The 19,613-nt window shown below is 44.2% G+C and overlaps 1 protein-coding gene and 1 long non-coding RNA gene across 2 annotated transcripts; both read right to left on the bottom strand.

Annotated features, from left to right (window-relative positions):
* Positions 1-1,252: 1,252 nt before the first annotated feature.
* LOC124256974 lies at positions 1,253-3,059 on the bottom strand. Its single transcript, XM_046690931.1, has 5 exons — positions 2,944-3,059; positions 2,543-2,690; positions 2,068-2,187; positions 1,505-1,569; positions 1,253-1,363 (listed from the first exon to the last, which is right to left on the bottom strand). Exons 1-4 carry the CDS (start codon positions 2,983-2,985, stop codon positions 1,511-1,513), a joined length of 369 nt encoding a protein of 122 aa, XP_046546887.1. The 5' UTR covers positions 2,986-3,059; the 3' UTR covers positions 1,253-1,363; positions 1,505-1,510.
* Positions 3,060-18,515: 15,456 nt separating this feature from the next.
* LOC124256947 lies at positions 18,516-18,878 on the bottom strand. The gene is made up of 2 exons (XR_006893140.1): positions 18,768-18,878; positions 18,516-18,626 (listed from the first exon to the last, which is right to left on the bottom strand). It is a non-coding gene; the product is annotated as an uncharacterized LOC124256947 (long non-coding RNA).
* Positions 18,879-19,613: the final 735 nt, after the last annotated feature.

Here is a 19,613-nt window from a genome sequence, read left to right as displayed (position 1 = left end):
CAATTCCGTGCAAGCGATTTTCATCGTTTCCACGTTAACATCGTCGGGGTTAGAAATTTACTGTCAAACGTGTCAGCGTATTGTAGTACACGTCAGTTATAAAAGCAAACTGAGAGTTGTTCTCATATTGGTTTGCACACAATTAAACAGGGTGTTTTGCCTTTTCGGCGTCTGTTCAATAGTATGCTTCCAACTGAAACAATACAGAGTACTGTGGCACAAGTTCTTAACGTTTCACGGTTGGTCATTAGCAGGTTACAACCACGATATCGACAAAGAAAAAGGGTTGATAACAGATGTTGGTCTGGACAGCCAAGGCCTTTTCACCAGAACGACTGGGTTACGAAACCATAGTCAAAGTGCCTCTTAAATTCACAGGTGATATGTATCACTATATGGGACATTAAAACGTTGGGAAAGGGCCATAAAGTGTAACTTCGGTGCAGATATTTTATGATCTCATATCATCCACACTGGTGTAATAGCCAATTCCTTCCCTCTGATTTAACAACATAGAACCTAGAAATAAACAAGAACATAAAACAGCTTAATCTGTTTCATATGCTAAAGGGTTCCAAGTGGTGACAAAAAGGGGTGACCAAAAGCTCCAACAAATACTGTTTGACAACGGAGTGATTTCAATTTTTTATTGTCAAAATGTATACTGTACTATACAACTGGTGGGCAGAGCGACTGACTGACTGAGTTTGGTTTTACGCCGCTTTTAGCAATATTCCAGCAACATCACGGCGGGGGACACCAGAAATGGGCTTCACACATTGTACCCATGTGGGGATTCGAACCCGGGTCTTCGGCGTTACGAGCCAACGCTTTAACCATTAGGCTACCCCACCGCCCCCATGGTGGGCAGAGCGAACCATCAGTGTCAACATGCGTGTAGGTTCATCAATATACACATCGTTCCAACATAATCAAAGGATATTAGAATGATCAAGGTTGCCACTTGTTAGATTGCAACGAAGTCATTATCTGCAGAGGTGATCCAATCTTAGTGTGAAATGCGTTTTGTGTGCAATGCGGAGAGCATTGTTTCATGTTAAAGCAAAGCTATCACATGTCAAACATAATTGACTTTATATACTTTTGGCTGATTATGCATGATTCCGATCACTATTTTCACGAAATGGATGTAGTGAAGACAATGTAAATCAACGAAAAGAAATACATGTTTTATCACCTGCTGTCTTAAATTACTACTGTTGAGTAGTCTAATGAACAAGACATGACAAAGTTGATGGTTATGATGATTTATTGAAATCATACACTTGCAACGGAATCATTCAGAATCATTTACGAGATCAACTTCAATGGTGTAGTGCCACTCTCTCTACAATGGGGTTATCTGCAATAGAAACACATCGAATCACCTAATGTTCCACAATTTGACATAAAATGTTAAACATATATTTCCTGATCTTCTATGGTGACAATGGTGTCTACTCAATAAAACAGAAACATTTCTGTAAGATTTCATATTCCTTACCTCAATTCATTCCTCAATGTTCTCGATGGTCCTGGCGAACTCTTCCAAACTCACGTTTGTGTCTCCTACATGGAGAAATGTTGTTCAGGTCAGTGACAATATATATTCAGAAACTGCCAACGGCTGAAGGGATGATATAAATCCAGCTAGGGTCCATGCAGGAAGTAAAAGTACTGTAAGTCCCCATGGTCCCTAGTATGGTGATCTACTTTCAGTGGTTGGCGATCTATAGCCAATTTTTATATTGTATTGTCCAAATAGTGCTATTAGTTTTAAATTTCCACACTAGTTTTAGTTGTAATTGTGATATTCTAGTTGTTATACTGTCCTTTGCAGACAGGTTTTTATAATATACACATATTACATTTCAATGTCAAATATGTTCTCGTCACGATATGGCTGACATATTGCCGATGTGACGTTAAATATTAACTCACTCACTCACTCATATATTCAGATACAGAAGTATTCATCTTCCATCTTGTCAACCCTTTCTGACTCATAAAACATATTTCAGTAAAGATTACATTTGTATAACTGAGATAGTATGCATGAGCTCTAACCATTTTCATCTGCAAAAGAAAGCAACTCCATGGCCGATCGTCTGTCCATTATCGTCTCAGCTTCTGATTGGTCAATTGTTCCATCCATGTTTGCATCAAGGCTTTCCACATCACGTTTGCCTTGAAGGTAAAATAATAATGTTAAGAAAGATACACAGTGAAAGAAAGTCACCTATTGGACCATGAACTGTGTGTTTGTCTGCATGTTTGTTTGTTTGTTTAAATCCCTCAGTTACATTCAAGGTACATAACGGCGATCAGAAATGGACACTGGACCTGACAATTAAGTGACTGACATCATGAGAAGTGAGTCTTCATTTTGATCAGGATATGAGTCTTGATATGAAATAAACATTCAAATATCCATAGATGCATTCCATAACACCATGACGCCGTGTATAACTTCTCAAGATATACTTGAATACAAAATGCCAAAGACAACCCTGCATTATGTCTGTTTCTATGTGTCGCTCACCCAACAATACAGATCCAACTTTTACTGCTGTGCCAGCTATTCTGGCAACTCTTCGCCATCGAACACGTCTCCAGGCATCAGACTCTGACACCATCACTGTGGCCACAAGCAGGAGGACAAGGAACAAACGCATTTTGTGGGCTGTATTCTGTAGGGAACATAAATAATCCTTGCACGATTTGAGAATTTTCTTAACAATGAAGTCATGTTAGTATGTTATTTTATAGTCTAAATAATATTTCTATCATAAAGTAACCGATTTTGTTTGAGGAAATAATGTTTGCCTTCCGTTCGGATGTTCACATTGCTGAGTTGTCTAACGTATCCTTAGCAGGTGGAGTTAAGATATCTCTTTAAATTATTAACACAAATACCCTTTAAAGCTATAATGTTATACTTACCAGTAGTTGACAAATCACAACACAGTAACAAGGATGGGGCATTCCTCGTATTTATACTCTTCCCTGGGACAATCCCGTGAACTTTATCTGTGTGGGTTATGTGTTAGGTCCGTGTGTAAGAGAAGAGTGTAAATGGAAATGTGATGTCCGATAAGAAAATACATCAGTTCACACTTCCTTGGTATGATTTCAAAGAGGTTTGTGTTTGAAGTATGTTTACATCTGTTGCCAGACTGCCTCTATTAATCACTTATCACAATTTATTTGCTTTCAGGAAAGGGTGCCTGTGTGGGCAGAAGCGATTTAATGCACTAGTCTAATAGAATATATCACATTGATCTTAAAAGGTAGCTAGTGTTTACGGTTGTAACATATTGCTTTGAAACATTTCCACAAGTTGTCAATTAATTTGTCTCACTATATTGTAGATGGAGCCAACAACATTTGGGATAAAAGTTTTCTCTTCGTTGGAATCGTTCACAATACGGTAGGGTTAGTGGAGAAATAACGTTTGTGGATATACTTTAGTTGAGGAAAAGAAGACTTTTCAATATGTTCGTCAGTGAGTTGTCGGAACGTCCGTCATACATTTTGTGCTTGGCAGTCCACATTTTAATAGGTCAATGCATCAATTTCGTATTGGCTATGCGACATATACTCACGTTTCTACATTTTATATCCCTTGTGAAAAAAAGAGTCAAGTTGAGGCTGTGTTGTTTTTAAAGAAATGGAACTGTTTGATAAATTTAGCAACCTATGTTATCACATTAATAAATGGTAGTTTCAGAATTGGTAGATTAAATAAGCAGCTGAGATTCTTAGTGGCGGTATCCTCGAAGTACATGAGCATGTATTATTCTCCTCCTGAGTGTGGGTGGCTGACTTTCAAGTCGCAATTAGCAATATCAGACAATAAAATCCAGCAATTTCATCGTATTGGTCATGCAAAATATACACACGTTCCCACACCCTATATCCCTTGGGATTAAAGAGTCAAGATCATGCCTCTGGGATAGATTTGTTACTATATGACCCTTTCATATAGTCTATTTTAAATTCTATTTCAACTCTACTCAATCACTCCCGCACACGCACATGCAGATACACATTCACACGCACATACACAGGCACACACACGGACGGACGCACTCACTATCTCTTAACAGGATGGTAAATAAATGGCTTTGTATGTGCTTGATACATCCAGAATATCCTAACGAAGTCAGTTAGGATGTCATTTTCCAGTAAACTAGCAGAAGGGTAATATTAAATCTTTCCATATATTATAGTGAATTGCATCACAAAATTCAGCTCCTACAAAAACTCATCACCATCTTGTTTTACATAAACATCAACAACCAATTAAAACCGAGAAAAGCATTTCTTTCAGACATCAAAGGTTTCCGATGAAGTTTGATATAACTGTCATGATCCCTATTGAATCTCTCAACGATGGCTTGGCTGCGATGAGCCCTGGCAGCACAAGGCCTGACCTTGGTATCGTGTTTGTCCAGCAGGTGTGACACGACACCCATGAACTCCCGCCCGGGGTCAACTTGCAGCTCTGTGGGCCACGTCAGCGGACTGCGTTTGTATATGCGTTCGAATCCGCGGGCTTCCTGGACCGAGTCAAGGGTTCGGCTTCCTTGTAGCGACTGGCCACGTCCACGACGGTTAAGGCATACTTGTACCTCTTGTCGTGGGGTAGGAATAGGAGGTCGGCCTGGTGAACGCTATTGGGTATGTTAATACCAAACTTCCTTCTAGGCACGTAGCGTGGTGCCGGTAAATAGATCTGCCACAGGGCTTGTTTTTCAAGCCACGATTTGGCCTCCTCCGGGGGTACTCGCGCCATTTTAGCCAGCTTATCTACAGCGCTAGCTCCTTTCCAGTACCCACGCGGGCTGTAGTAAATAGCCTCAAACTTTCTCTGGTTCCGTGACATCGTCGTCGCCCCGACAGGGTATCATGTTTATGTACACTTATGTTCTTGGTTCAATTTTTTCTCATGCCCGTACGCGTATGTGTTTATCCCATCAATAGCTATCCAACGTTTAGTGTCCATCGTCGACAGAGACGTCTTGTTTATAGTCAGTCCGTATATCCTATGCCCAACACTTCTCAGCGTGTTCATTTTATGCCTGAAGGTACGGGTCTTGAACAGGGCTTCCTTGAATCTGGCGTGTTTGATGTGTTGTTTGACCACGTACTTCTTAACACCCTTAGCCTTCCGGATCTCACCATTGTCGGCCTTCAGGATGGAGTACATCTTAGGCCTCAAACCTATGTACTCGGCTATGGGCGTGCCAGCACACTCGTCCTTCATCTTACCTAGGACCTTTTTATTTACCGTGCTGTGTATGGCATGGTCCTTGGGGTAGTCACTGGTGTCATACAAATCGAGGCGTTTTTTCATGTCCTCGTACACGTCATCGGTTCGAATCTCCATCAGTAGGGAATCCGTGTCAGTGTACAGCACTTCACACCTGTCGTCGTACTGTTTTTTCAGTTCGTTGTAGTAAAAGTCGTACATCAGGTGTTTGGATAAATCGAGGATGCCCATCCCCACGTAAACAGGCCGGTTGAATTTGATGTGGCTTTTCTTCATGTGTAGGGCAACTAGGTCATCGGTGAATATTTTACTCCGGTTGAATGCCGGACTGGCTATCAGTCTCCTGAGCTTGTCTTCCTCATTCGACCGAACCAGCTTCATGGTCACGCGTTTCCTCAGGTTCTCCATAGTCTTACCAAACACCGAGTTGTTCATGAGCTTGTAGAGATTTTTCTCAAAGTCACTGGTGGCAAGCTTTCGGAGGTCCGTGTTCATTCTGATGTAAGGCTCCATCCAGGGGATCTTGTTGAACACGAGCACCCTGTGTATTTTGGTCAGCCTCATACCCAACGACAGGTACAGCTGTAGGTTGCGATAGTGAACGATGTACTTGGTCTTATTCATTAAGTTGGGCACGAGATTTTCAACGTCTGCCACCCGCCCACCTAACAAGTTATGTTGGTACCCAGACATCCAGTCTGGGTTAACCCTCATACATTCGGGGGCTAGGGGGTAGCTGTTGTGTGATGTGTGTAATGCCTTGGTGTATTCCAAGTCCACCTCGAGGATATAACCTTTGTTCGAATCGTCTGCGATGCTCATAACATCAACCTCGTGCGATGCCCATTCGAATCCCCCTGTGGGTAGATACTGGCTCATGGCCCAGCCGTACAGGTTGTTGGCATCGAGGTAGAGAATATGATTGTTTGGCTTGCTTGGGTCGTAGCCCTTCACGTATTGATTATTTGCTTTCGCGTATCGTTTGGTTACCATGGAAATCCCGCCTCGCAAGCCTTTCTCAATGAATAGGTGCATGTCTTAATCAGTGAGCAATTCCAACTTAACTCCGGTCTTTTTCAACAACGCATCCCACGACAGACCTGGGCTGGTGTAGTACCATGCGGGGTCGAGTTGATACTGCTTGAAACACGTCCGCCTAAACGTCTCAAACACATCGGCTAACAGCAGTACATCTGTCCTCAAGTACAGGTCGTGATAGTCACCCAGATTCTTACAGCCTTTTTTATTCCATACGTTAATCGCGTGCGAGTAATCGTCTTGGGATATTGTCGAGTCGGTCAGGTTGCTGTAAAATTCTCTGATGGGGGGTAGTCGGGTCTCGGTGAACTTGGCCCAGCCATCCATGTACTCATAGGGGTACACACCCTTCCTCATCAGCAGGGGTCTAGTCTCGGTGTCAGGATATCGATCGGTGATGGGGAAGGTATCGTTGGCCTTGACCAGACTGCCGAGTGACGACAGTAGGAACTGAACCGAGTCAATGAACCTAAGGCCGTTTAAGCTGAAGGAGATGTATCTCTCCATGTTGTTGGGCATGCACGTCAGGTTGCCGTCGACTTTCGCGATGGCCTGCATGATCAAGTGAGAGTCATACCCTCTCAAGTTGTGGAAGACCACAGGGATGTTTATTGTCTTGGGGGTGATTCTAAGCTTGAGGTTACACGCGCTGTGAGCGGTGCCTCTATACTTACCGCTGACGTGGCAGTGATCTCTCACCGAATCACCGTTCAGTGGTGAGTCACACACGTGGCAGTTAGTGCTAGAGGCGTGGGATAGCCGGTCGGCTTGGGTCATACGCATGGGAGCGACTGTATACAGTGCATTCCTGATAGTTTTTTCTTCCTACTGCAAACACTTTAGAAACTTTTCAGCCGCGTCGGGACCCCTGTACACTACGGGAGCTTTCGTTTCCCCATCACAACGGACGACCACGTATCCAAACCCACAGGCCTCATGCTCTTGTGTTTTGTGTGTGGTTGGGGTACCCAAAACAGCCCCGCCGGCGGCAACCTCAACAGGTTTGACCAAGGCTTCAAAGTTGGCGTAGATGACATAAGGCACAGACATTTGGTTCTTGTGGTTGCCGAATTTTAGGATATTGTCACCTTCCTTAAGCATGTCGACTCGTATGGCCGTCTGCCCCACACCTTGGCTATCTTCCCGGTGGGATTCTAATAAATCAGCTCGTGTGAAGCCGTGTAGGCACCGTTCGCAGAAGTGACTCTTTTCTCGGTGTGCCGATTGGTCGTACAACAGCCTGCTAAAATGTTTTATCCACGCGTAGTGGTACTTATCACGTCGCTGGATCATGAATGTATTGATAACGTGGCGACCCAGTTGGGGTTCCCCCAACGGACTGACCCTGTGAACTATTGTTGTGTTACCTTCGTGCCCAAAGACGTTTATGGCTATATCATTCTGTTTTTCTATTTTAGTTATCTGGGATATGGGGGTAGGTTCATCTATACCATCCCAGTTGAGCCCATCGTCTTGGGGATAACTAGAAGGCCTGTTCGAATTGGTGTCAGCTGGAAACAAGGCTGACCTGATAGCTAACCTCAGGCAATCGTCTCCTCTATTCTTGACGTTGACCATGCCCTGTTTTTTCTTATAGTAGGGGGGCAAGTCTAGGTATGACCCGCCTCTGAACGGCACGTAGTTAGCTATGTCTAGATAGACATTATCGATTTTATCTACAGCCCACCCGGACCCCATGTGTGTGTAGCATTCTATGTATTCTCGTATCTGCTGAAAACTGGTATCAATTGACGCGTCTATGGTCTCTGTATGAGTCACGACCTCCTGTTTACCTCGGAAGTAAGGCTGAACGTACTCAGTGACCCCATTTCCCTGCTTATCGAGTGACATTTTCGCTGTGATCTGAAACTTTATACTTCCCAGATTGTTTAGTTCCTGATTGACTTTATCAGCTATCAGAGGCTTGATATCTATGATGTCTATGTTCCTATCAACATGCATGTGCCAGCCTCTCAAATAGTTACCTACAGCGCGCTCAGTGGGTATGAGCTGTAGGTCAATAGCTCTATTCTGCCGTAATAGTTCTACAAGCTGTGGCTTCCTCATACGGGAATAACCAGCTAACCCCGTGCCTGAACTTTTAGTTGTTTTACAGTGGGGAGCTGAAGGTGACCGTTCAGTGCTACGGGGTCGTTTAATAATGCGACTAACCCGGCTCTCCCCAGGTTGGAATAACCCATCAACCCAAGCTCTTTTGCTTGGAGTTTTAGTTGTTTTACCGTAGGAGGGGCTTGCAGGCCTAGTAACCGCAACAAGGCTGGCTTCCTCATTCTAGAGTAACCAATCACACCCCGTTGCCTGGCGATCGGCTTGAGCTCCCGAGTAGTAGACATAGTTGCGTGCACACCTAAGTATATCAATCTCTAATTGGGACGCCGGCAAGGGAGGTAACTCCTACAACCTTGATAAAAAATAGTGAGGCGCCCATAAAATCCTTTAGTAAATATCCAGATAGACCTTATCGATTATACCCTCGACCCACCCGGAACATGGTCAGCATAGTAGGGTGTTTTGTATTACTTGGAACGAGTCGTCAACAAGTATATCTATCTCTCCATGCACATCTACTCGGCCACTATCAAAGTAATTCCAAGTGTGCCCAGCCCACGGCACATCAAACCCTACTTTCACCATGATTGTAAACGAGCACCCCTTATATAGTTCGCTAACAACCATGGGTTTGAGGGCACTGATATCTATACTTTCCACCACATCCATCTGCCAGCTTCTCAGGCAACTTTCCCTGGGCTCAATTTCCACAAACATAGTTATACCTAGGTGTGTGAACAGTCTCTAATTGGGACCTTACACTGCTATCCTGAGGAGGCGCCTACGTTCTTTTACCCCTTTCACCCCTATACCACACACAGAACACGTGTAGTTGGGGCTTCCCATGTGGAAACAACAGTACCCCTCAGTCCTGCATCTCCTACCACAGGCTTCTTTCTTCCCCATAAGTATGTACATGTATTCGCATCGGTACGGAGCAGGTCTCATCTTTGGCATATTTATATGAGTACTTAGTCTAATTGTTTTGCAACCAACGCAGTCGCTGCTATACCCAGCGCGATAAAGATTAATTCCCGGTCCATTTGCGAGTGTGGGCTTATGGAGTGGTTTTAGCTGTTTACCTGTTAGTAGGTAGTATTCTCTCGCTGCGTCGTCGACATCGTGGAATGTTTTAACAGCATGGCTCTCACGCCTGAGTTGTTCGTTAATGTAATCGATCCTCTGAACACGTTTTTTCGCGTACTCGGATTGCACGGCTTGTAATCGTTCCACAGCAAGGTCGTGCCGCTTACGCTCTGCCTGAATCTCAGCCGCGTGTGACTCTCGTAGTTTCGAGAAGAGGAAATTACTCCCGGAAAATGCCAGGGCATTTACTAACGCCCCGCCGACCATCATGGCGATCGTAGCCATCCTATATATAATGGCATTTACTTCATAATATTTTTCCGGTAGTATCCCTTGTTTTACTAGGATGTCCTTGGTGGCCATCGCCATACCAAGGTTCATTATGAGCATACCCATATCCTGCAGGTTGAAATCTAGCTTGATAGTCGGTTGTTTAAACACCATTTTGGTCAACCGAGTGTACCCTACGGCTAGACTGGCGACCACGGTGGCGTGGTATGCGTCGTTGACGAACGTTTTCCCCTCAGACATTATGTATATGATATAAAAATATATATTTTATAACATGATATGTGGGCTGACCTCTAATTGCGGGGGTTTCTCCCTGGGTCGTGTATATAACCATGAGATAGCCACGGCAGCAGTTGTGCCTGCAATCAACAAGAGTGGAGCCAGGTTCCACGTGATACTTTTATGTTGGTTACACCACCTTTTTTTACCGGCAGCTACTCTCTTAGGGTTCTTCTGCCTGGTGACTGTAGGAGGGTTCACCTCGGGAGGGTTCACCTCCAGTTGGGGTTGGGGTGGGGTCTCCTCCATTTGGGGTTCCCCAAATTCCTCCTGTGCAGTATCCATCTATACTATTATTATTATTTTTCCCCTCCTTAAATTGGCAATGCTTTGCTGTGATAATCGCCGCCGTCACCGGGGCTAACAACATACCGTATTTGTGGTACAGCACACAGCTGATAGAGCTCAAGGTGTGTTCAATAAAAGGGTCTTTCTCAAGGGCCTCCCACAGGTAAAGTCGACGTTCCTGGGGAATGGGAAGGAAGTATGACGCAATACCAGTGTACATCTGGGTCATAGCCGATCCTATAGTCTTTGTCATCTCGGCACCGAGTCTAGCCTCGTATCTCGCGTACAGCTTATCGATTTCTTCGGCTGACATTTTGTGAATTTTATCGGGAGTGTAGTCTCCAAAGTAATGTTTGGCTTTGCCACCAACAGCCAACGCCACCAGTCTCTCTCGCTTATCATCGTCCCCTCGCTTATCATCGTCCCCTGGCACCAACAGTTGTTCGAGCAGTTCATCACACTCCATCTTATAATGTAACAAGCAAGTTTTAGTTTTAACAATATAATACCCGATGCAGGCGAAACACAGTGAAATGAAGGTTAAGTTGCACATGACGAACACTTCAAAAAAAGTCATGCTAAGTTTACTTAGCATTTGCTTAGCATTTGCTTAGCATTTGCTTAGCTTTGCTTAGCTTTTACTTAGCATTGCTAAGCTAAAACACCCTATAGGCCACGGGTTGGTCGGTTTTGAGCACAAGCTTAGCATGTTTAGTTTCAGCGAGCTGTTTCTTCACCCGTTCCCGTTCTAATTTACTCATCACATCGTTCTCTCTCAAACACTCCTCAAACGAATCCCTGTCCTTGCAGTGGAATAAGGCCACCCATCGCGTCTGCTCCCTGAGGTCTTTCAACACCGAGTTGAACTTCTGAGTTAGCACCCAGACGCTGTGATTTGCGTGTCGGCCGGAGAAGGCCAGGTACGATAGCATGTCTCTCTTTTTTGTTATCTCACGATTAGCGCTGCAGTCGTCCAGTATGAACAGCGTCGACTCCCCTTTAAATTTGTTGTGATAAGCTTTCAACCAGTCCTGCAGACATGTCCCCGGGTCGACTCTGTGTACGTCCGGGTCGGTCATCACCCAAGCTCCTTCTGTGTACGTTCTATTCATTTGCAGAGTAGGGCACATGATAACGATGTTATCGAACTCATCCCTGTAGTACCCCTCCAACATATCAAGCACAAGAACGGTCTTCCCACAACCAGTCTGCCCGCACACTATGGCGCAGTGTGGGTCGTGGGGCAAATCAGCAGGCGGTGGCCTGCCGCCATCAGTAGATGGCTTGCACGAATCTCCCATTGTCTATATTAAGTTGCGCGTCCATAATCACGTACAGATATAATTTCAACTTGCCCACGGGTTAAGCCTTCTTGGTGATCTGGATTGTTATCCCCTCACTGCCGTTGTCGATGCGGCGACTGCTACCGTGCAGTTTATCGTCATCCGTGGATCGCATGTCCAACCACAACGCCTACTGGGTGGTCAGGTATTCACCGATCTGCACGGAGGATAGGTCCAGGTCCTTGGTTATGTATGGGTGTTGTTTGATGGCCGGTAGCTTTTTTATCTCATCCCACTGCTCGTATGGTCTCATACCATGACTGAACAGCTGGTTGGGCATGCCCTCGATGGTCACTTCCACCTTTTCAATCTCGGGGTTGAAAAACTTCTCGCTGTCCCTTCGGAACGGCTCATAATCCTCTAGGGGACGACTAGGATGCCTTTCATCGATCGCGCCGGCACGTTCAGGTTGATATTTACACACAGTGTCGCTCTTATCCCTCACGACTGATCTATGCCGCAGTATGCGATCGTACAGGATGGCCACCTTCCCAGAGTACTGGCTTTGAACCTGCCTGGCCAGCTCCGGGCTAGTGACCATGTCGAACTCCAGAGAGATATTGTCTATGGTGTAACTGGCCTCATCACAGTTCGGCGTACGCACTACTTTGCTGTAGTCGTTAAACGTGAGCTGGTATTCAAGCCTATCCCCCAGCGCAGCCTGGTAAAACGGCGCGTGTCCCGTGAGCAACTCGAAGTCAAGCGGCACGCAGAACCTGTTCCCGTACGCTTGGGCGATGGCCTTTTCACTGTCCGTGATTTTGTCCAGCTGGTCTGCCATAAAGCCATACCCCATGCGCAACCGGGTCGATTTGCTGATACCTTGATACACGTCATTGACGCGTTCTCCCTTGCTTTTCCAGAGGTCCCCGTAGCAGTGAAACACGTCGCTGTCGTCGATGCTCAACACCTCGTTACCACTGATCTTGATGGTGGTTTTCTTGATGATGGCTCGACCTACGTTTCGCACTAGCTCGCGTTTGTCGTTGTCGGAGGTCAGCGTGAGGTTGAACGCCAGTCGAACCGTGCCTGGTACAATGAGGTCATTCTCACCCAGGTTTGGAAATCTAACCAGCAGCGTTTGATTCTGGTCTATCTTGCTGGGATTGTTGGTGATGGTCACCGACTGGCGCACAGCTCTGACGCCTAGAGGCTCTCTTGATCTTCGAAACGAATCTAGCTTCCTACCATACATTGTTATATAAATGAAATATATAAGTTTTAATATTAAATAATGGCTGAAGGCGGTCATGAGTACATCCCTATGGATGATATGTGAGATAATTTCAGGGAGGATGAAACCTCGTTCCCCTTAAGTACTGAACTTGTACAGTTGGCCGTCGATGATTATTACGACACAGTTGAAAATAGAGACAACATCAAGCGGTTGGGGCGGGACTATGCCAAGTTTACCATCGATAAGAAGGGCATGCTGCGATTGAGGGCTCACCCGGGGGGTCGATATCATGAAAAAAGACGGGAAGCCGTATGCTTTGTCAACACTCACCAGTCGCCCTGGTGGGAGTCAACTGATCCGTGATGAACCAGGATTCATAGATTACGGTGGCGCGCGGCCTAAGCTTCCCTCGAAAGTCGTCCAAGATCTGCAAGCAGCCAGGCCCGAACTCAGTAATACCGGGGATGTACCCCAACGTGCTAAAGAAACGTGAGACAGTCTCGACAAAATATTGGCCACGTACCATGCCCACCCCTTGCCGGGTCTCGAATTTCCCCTGTGGGAACTGTACGGTCTAGACGAAGCCTTGAAACATGTGCGCGGACAACTCATGAACAACATGGGGAAACTGAACGAAGTCGATGAGCACATTGCTCGTGAGAAAATAAAACTCACCGAAACCAAGGACGATGATATGAATCGTCGTATCGAGGAGAGAATAAAAAACTTGGAAGACGAGAGACGGACTCGGTTGTAATCCGCTTCCATTACCCGATAAAGCCGACTGGTTTCTCAACATTAGGCTCGGCTCCCCCTACGTGTTCACGGATAACAAAGACAACTACCTAAACAAAGTCGTGAACAACGGAACCCTGCTCGTGGCTACGTCCCGACTCAGAGACGTAGCGTAGTCATCAGCCCAGTCGCCAGTATGGCAGCCCACATGCTATCGAGTAAACCGGGAGTGCAAGACGTGACATTGCAGTTGGTGTCTGAATTTGCTGGCGTGGTCAACATCCTGGAGAGTCTACCGGAGAACGCCACTCTGATCATCAAAGTCTACCTAGGGGAACCATCGCAGGATGAAGTCGAAATCGTGAAGGGGGTCAAACTCGGGTGGGTGAAACGGCACCAGTATCGGGTTTGCACTGTTTACGTGCGGGTGGGTGCCGACTCCAAAACCAGTCTGCAGGGAGTCACCGTGATCGTGGAAGACACGATATCACTAACCAAGATCTTCCTACCCGGCAACATACACTTCATGGGAGTGAAGTGCACCCCTGAACTATTATCAGAAAAACAGTTGGAAATTATCTCGTAATAACATTAAAGCAATGACCAGTCATCACCCCAACGCTATGCTTAACGACCTAAGGGACACGGAGGGATTTGATCAGCCTGGTGAGGAAGGTGGCTCATACGTCCTACACTTCAAAGACAACGTGTATAGGCGGGCGGCAATGGCCGACCATCTTCCCCAAATCACAGTCGGGGATATAGAGGAATTCGATTATCCTGGTCAGGACGACACCTTCCACATCCTATACTTGAAAAACAGCGTGTATAGTCTGGTGTCCCTATCAGACTATCAAGAACCCGAATGGCTGATCAACATGACCCTCACCGGACCTTATATCTCGATAAACAAAGATGGGTTTATCTCCGAAATTAGGAACAACGGTATCTTGCTCGGGGCATTCACTACGAAGTTTAATATAGGTTTCGAGCTAATACCAGGCAACACGGGTAACATGGTAAGTGGGTCTGCGGTGTTATACTTTGGCGTACCCGGTTTCCAATCGGGTTTGATGAATATGAAACCAGGCTCTATACTCGCCATAGAAGGCTATCTCGGGCTAGATACTGGGGGGCTTATGGTATCCGTTTTAGAGGGGTTGCGAATAGGTTGGAAGGACCCCCTATATAACCAACGTTGCCGTATCATCATATTTATGACCTCAGCTGGTTCTGCAAATATCTTAGTAAACCCCGAGTTCGTTCGTGCGGAAACAGCGCCAGTTATTGGCCTCTCACATATTTACATAACCGGTTATCTAAACCTTACAAGCTTCAAATACACTATGCAAGAATTAAATAACACACAATTAAAAAGTATCTCATAAGACATATTACAGGCGCACAGAATGGGGCTGTACCCAGTTGTAGAGGAAGTAGCAAAGACACTGGAAACTATAGACAGGTTCCGCTTGAGACAGTTATGTGACATAAAACACCAACTAGAACAAGACCGCGATAGACGGGCAGCATTGTACAAGAAGTACTATAGGGCTTTCAATGTCGTGGACGGGGCTGATACTGCCCTTATGACAACCAGCATGGGGTTAGGAGCAGTAAGTGTGGGGTTGTTGACCACCATCATAGCTGCACCCGTAGTGCTGGGCATCGAAGTAACAGCTGGGGTGGCAGGGTTGGCAGGGTTGGTGGGTAAGTTTGTATCCCGCAGACTGCATCGTAAAGCGTTGAAGCACGATGAGATCAGGGTTCTAGCTGAAGCAAAGCTGAACACCATAAGCGATCATATTTCTACCGCACTCACTGACAACAAGATCTCAGAGGAGGAGTTTCGTTTGATCCTCTCTGAACTCACAAAATATAACAAAATGAAACAAGAGATTCGATCCAAATCTCGTAAAAGTACTGCTATCAGTGAAGACGAGAAAAAAAAGTACATAGAACAAGAGGTGAAAAAAGCCCAGCAAGCCTTTATTACGAACACCAAAGAGATCATAGGCGATTCACATTAAACTGTTTCATCAAGGTCAACACGTCATAGCGGCACAGTAGTGCCACGTGTGGGCGGGAAATTAACTGGGGGCTCAAAAGTAGTAGATATACTGGGGCGAGATCTAAGGGCCTGACAAAAGCTTTATTTGTGAAATAAGGCTTTGCAGAGGCTTTTGTTGGACTTGATCCCGTACCCCCATTATATATACTACTTCGCAACAATATCATTAACAATATTTACATTCCTTTGACATTTGTCTCTGGAACCAGCTCTCAGTACATAGTTGTAATGGTTTTCCAGGGTGTCGAAAAAGAAACATTAGGTTGAGAGAGGTCCTTTCACTGTTTATTCTCACTCTAGGAGTGGTGCTTATTTTCTAATGTACATCTCAATATCACACACGTCCATGTTGCTATCTGTTTGGCAAAGTAAGTGACGTTACAATGTCACCAAACAGGATTACATCCATTTAAATGGGACAAACGAAATGATGAATCAATTTAGAATAAGTTAATATTATGTCGAAAGTACTAAATCACTTCATGTTGCTATCTGTTTGGCAAAGTAAGTGACGTTACAATGCTACCTAACAATTATATCAAGACGCTACAAATGCTCTCAACCAATTCCCTGCGGAAGGTCGCGGGTTCGATCCCCGATCGCGTTATACCAAAAGACGTTAAAATATGGTACTTGTTGGTCCCTGCCTGACGCTCGGTATTAATGGGTACAACAAGGACTGGTCGGCTCGTAGTCAGTATAATTTGTCTGAGTGGGGTATTCATGCTTCACTGCGGTATGGTATCTCAGTGGGCTAGCACTATAAAACCAGCTTAAGTCTGGGCTAGTACAAGCAGCCACATATACACATACACACGCATGCACGTCGTCATATGAGCGAAATATTCTCAAGCACGACGTAAAACCCAATTTCACCTCAACTCAACCAATTCCCAAACAAGATTAGATAGATTAAAATGAGCCAAAAGAAATGACCAATCTTTTCACAATAACTTACTAATAGAGGAAACAGAATTGGAAACAATATTCTTGCACCAGTTAGCTGTCATTCAAAGTCTGGCTACACTATTTAAAAAGATTGTAGCTGTACCGTCTGACAACTCTTTCAGTATAACCATTACAGGTATGTCTCATCACATCATACGTACGACATATCAAATAATGAAAAACGTGAACCCAGTTTGTTAAGTGAAAAGGGAATTTTCCAAACGTTTCCTTTCAACAATAGACCATACATGTTTTGTACTGGATTCTAAAGCCCCATAAGATCCTTTTAATAGACAAATATTACTGTATATATTGCTTGGTGGACAAAATGGACCACCAAGTCCCCGCCTGACATATTACCCATATTCCTTAGCAGGATCAAAGAAGGACTTTGTTCTTCCTCACAGAAAGATGTTTGAAAGAGGTGGAATGAATACCATATGGACACTCGGAGAGATCTACTTGAATATTTGCAATCTCAGAAAAGTATCAGGCAGGGTCTATTCTTTCAGAAGATTTCATTTCTACACCTCCGTTCCCACTTAAACGTTTCAGGGAAATGCTAGTTGTTTCAACCACAGAGTGTGTGTATGTGAACGTGGCAACGATGTATGGTGGCCTATGATTAGATGTGGATTTAGAAAATGATTATTCCATTTACACCCCAATTCCGTGCAAGCGATTTTCATCGTTTCCACGTTAACATCGTCGGGGTTAGAAATTTACTGTCAAACGTGTCAGCGTATTGTAGTACATGTCAGTTATAAAAGCAAACTGAGAGTTGTTCTCATATTGGTTTGCACACAATTAAACAGGGTGTTTTGCCTTTTCGGCGTCTGTTCAATAGTATGCTTCCAACTGAAACAATACAGAGTACTGTGGCACAAGATCTTAACGTTTCACGGTTGGTGATTAGCAGGTTACAACCAGGATATCGACAAAGAAATAGGGTTGATAACAGATGTTGGTCTGGACAGCCAAGGCCTTTTCACCAGAACGACTGGGTTACGAAACCATAGTCAAAGTGCCTCTTAAATTCACAAGTGACATGTATCACTATATGGGACATTAAAACGTTGGGAAAGGGCCATAAAGTGTAACTTCGGTGCAGATATTTTATGATCTCATATCATCCACACTGGTGTAATAGCCAATTCCTTCCCTCTGATTTAACAACATAGAACCTAGAAATAAACAAGAACATAAAACAGCTTAATCTGTTTCATATGCTAATGGGTTCCAAGTGGTGACAAAAGGTGACCAAAAGCTCCAACAAATACTGTTTGACAACGGAGTGATTTCAATTTTTATTATGTCAAAATGTATACTGTACTATACAACTGGTGGGCAGAGCGACTGACTGACTGAGTTTGATTTTACACCGCTTTTAGCAATATTCCAGCAACATCACGGCGGGGACACCAGAAATGGGCTTCACACATTGTACCCATGTGGGGATTCGAACCGGGTCTTCGGCGTGACGAGCCAACGCTTTAACCATTAGGCTACCCCACCGCCCCCATGGTGGGGCAGAGCGAACCATCAGTGTCAACATGCGTGTAGGTTCATCAATATACACATCGTTCCAACATAATCAAAGGATATTAGAATGATCAAGGTTGCCACTTGTTAGATTGCAACGAAGTCATTATCTGCAGAGGTGATCCAATCTTAGTGTGAAATGCGTTTTGTGTGCAATGCGGAGAGCATTGTTTCATGTTAAAGCAAAGCTATCACATGTCAAACATAACTGACTTTATATACTTTTGGCTGATTATGCATGATTCCGATTACTATTTTCACGAAATGGATGTAGTGAAGACAATGTAAATCAACGAAAAGAAATACATGTTTTATCACCTGCTGTCTTAAATTACTACTGTTGAGTAGTCTAATGAACAAGACATGACAAAGTTGATGGTTATGATGATTTATTGAAATCATACACTTGCAACGGAATCATTCAGAATCATTTACGAGATCAACTTCAATGGTGTAGTGCCACTCTCTCTACAATGGGGTTATCTGCAATAGAAACACATCGAATCACCTAATGTTCCACAATTTGACATAAAATGTTAAACATATATTTCCTGATCTTCTATGGTGACAATGGTGTCTACTCAATAAAACAGAAACATTTCTGTAAGATTTCATATTCCTTACCTCAATTCATTCCTCAATGTTCTCGATGGTCCTGGCGAACTCTTCCAAACTCACGTTTGTGTCTCCTACATGGAGAAATGTTGTTCAGGTCAGTGACAATATATATTCAGAAACTGCCAACGGCTGAAGGGATGATATAAATCCAGCTAGGGTCCATGCAGGAAGTAAAAGTACTGTAAGTCCCCATGGTCCCTAGTATGGTGATCTACTTTCAGTGGTTGGCGATCTATAGCCAATTTTATATTGTATTGTCCAAATAGTGCTATTAGTTTTAAATTTCCACACTAGTTTTAGTTGTAATTGTGATATTCTAGTTGTTATACTGTCCTTTGCAGACAGGTTTTTATAATATACACATATTACATTTCAATGTCTAATATGTTCTCGTCACGATATGGCTGACATATTGCCGATGTGACGTTAAATATTAACTCACTCACTCACTCACTCATATATTCAGATACAGAAGTATTCATCTTCCATCTTGTCAACCCTTCCTGACTCATAAAACATATTTCAGTAAAGATTACATTTGTATAACTGAGATAGTATGCATGAGCTCTAACCATTTTGATCTGCAAAAGAAAGCAACTCCATGGCCGATCGTCTGTCCATTATCGTCTCAGCTTCTGATTGGTCAATTGTTCCATCCATGTTTGCATCAAGGCTTTCCACATCACGTTTGCCTTGAAGGTAAAATAATAATGTTAAGAAAGATACACAGTGAAAGAAAGTCACCTATTGGACCATGAACTGTGTGTTTGTCTGCATGTTTGTTTGTTTGTTTAAATCCCTCAGTTACATTCAAGGTACATAACGGCGATCAGAAATGGACACTGGACCCGA

This window comes from Haliotis rubra, unplaced genomic scaffold (genome assembly GCF_003918875.1).
Source record: "Haliotis rubra isolate DU_JTF1 unplaced genomic scaffold, ASM391887v1 Scf645, whole genome shotgun sequence".
Classification (NCBI taxonomy): Eukaryota; Metazoa; Mollusca; class Gastropoda; order Lepetellida; family Haliotidae; genus Haliotis; species Haliotis rubra.
This window is presented reverse-complemented; position numbering and strand designations above follow the sequence as displayed.

Coding starts and splice junctions, on each gene's coding strand:
- LOC124256974 (XM_046690931.1), bottom strand. CDS start 2,985: ATGCCCCATCCTTGTTACTGTGTTGTGATTTGTCAACTACTG. Junction 2,691..2,943: donor TTGTGATTTGTCAACTACTG/GTAAGTATAACA, acceptor TGTTCCCTACAG/AATACAGCCCACAAAATGCG. Junction 2,188..2,542: donor AGTTGGATCTGTATTGTTGG/GTGAGCGACACA, acceptor TTTACCTTCAAG/GCAAACGTGATGTGGAAAGC.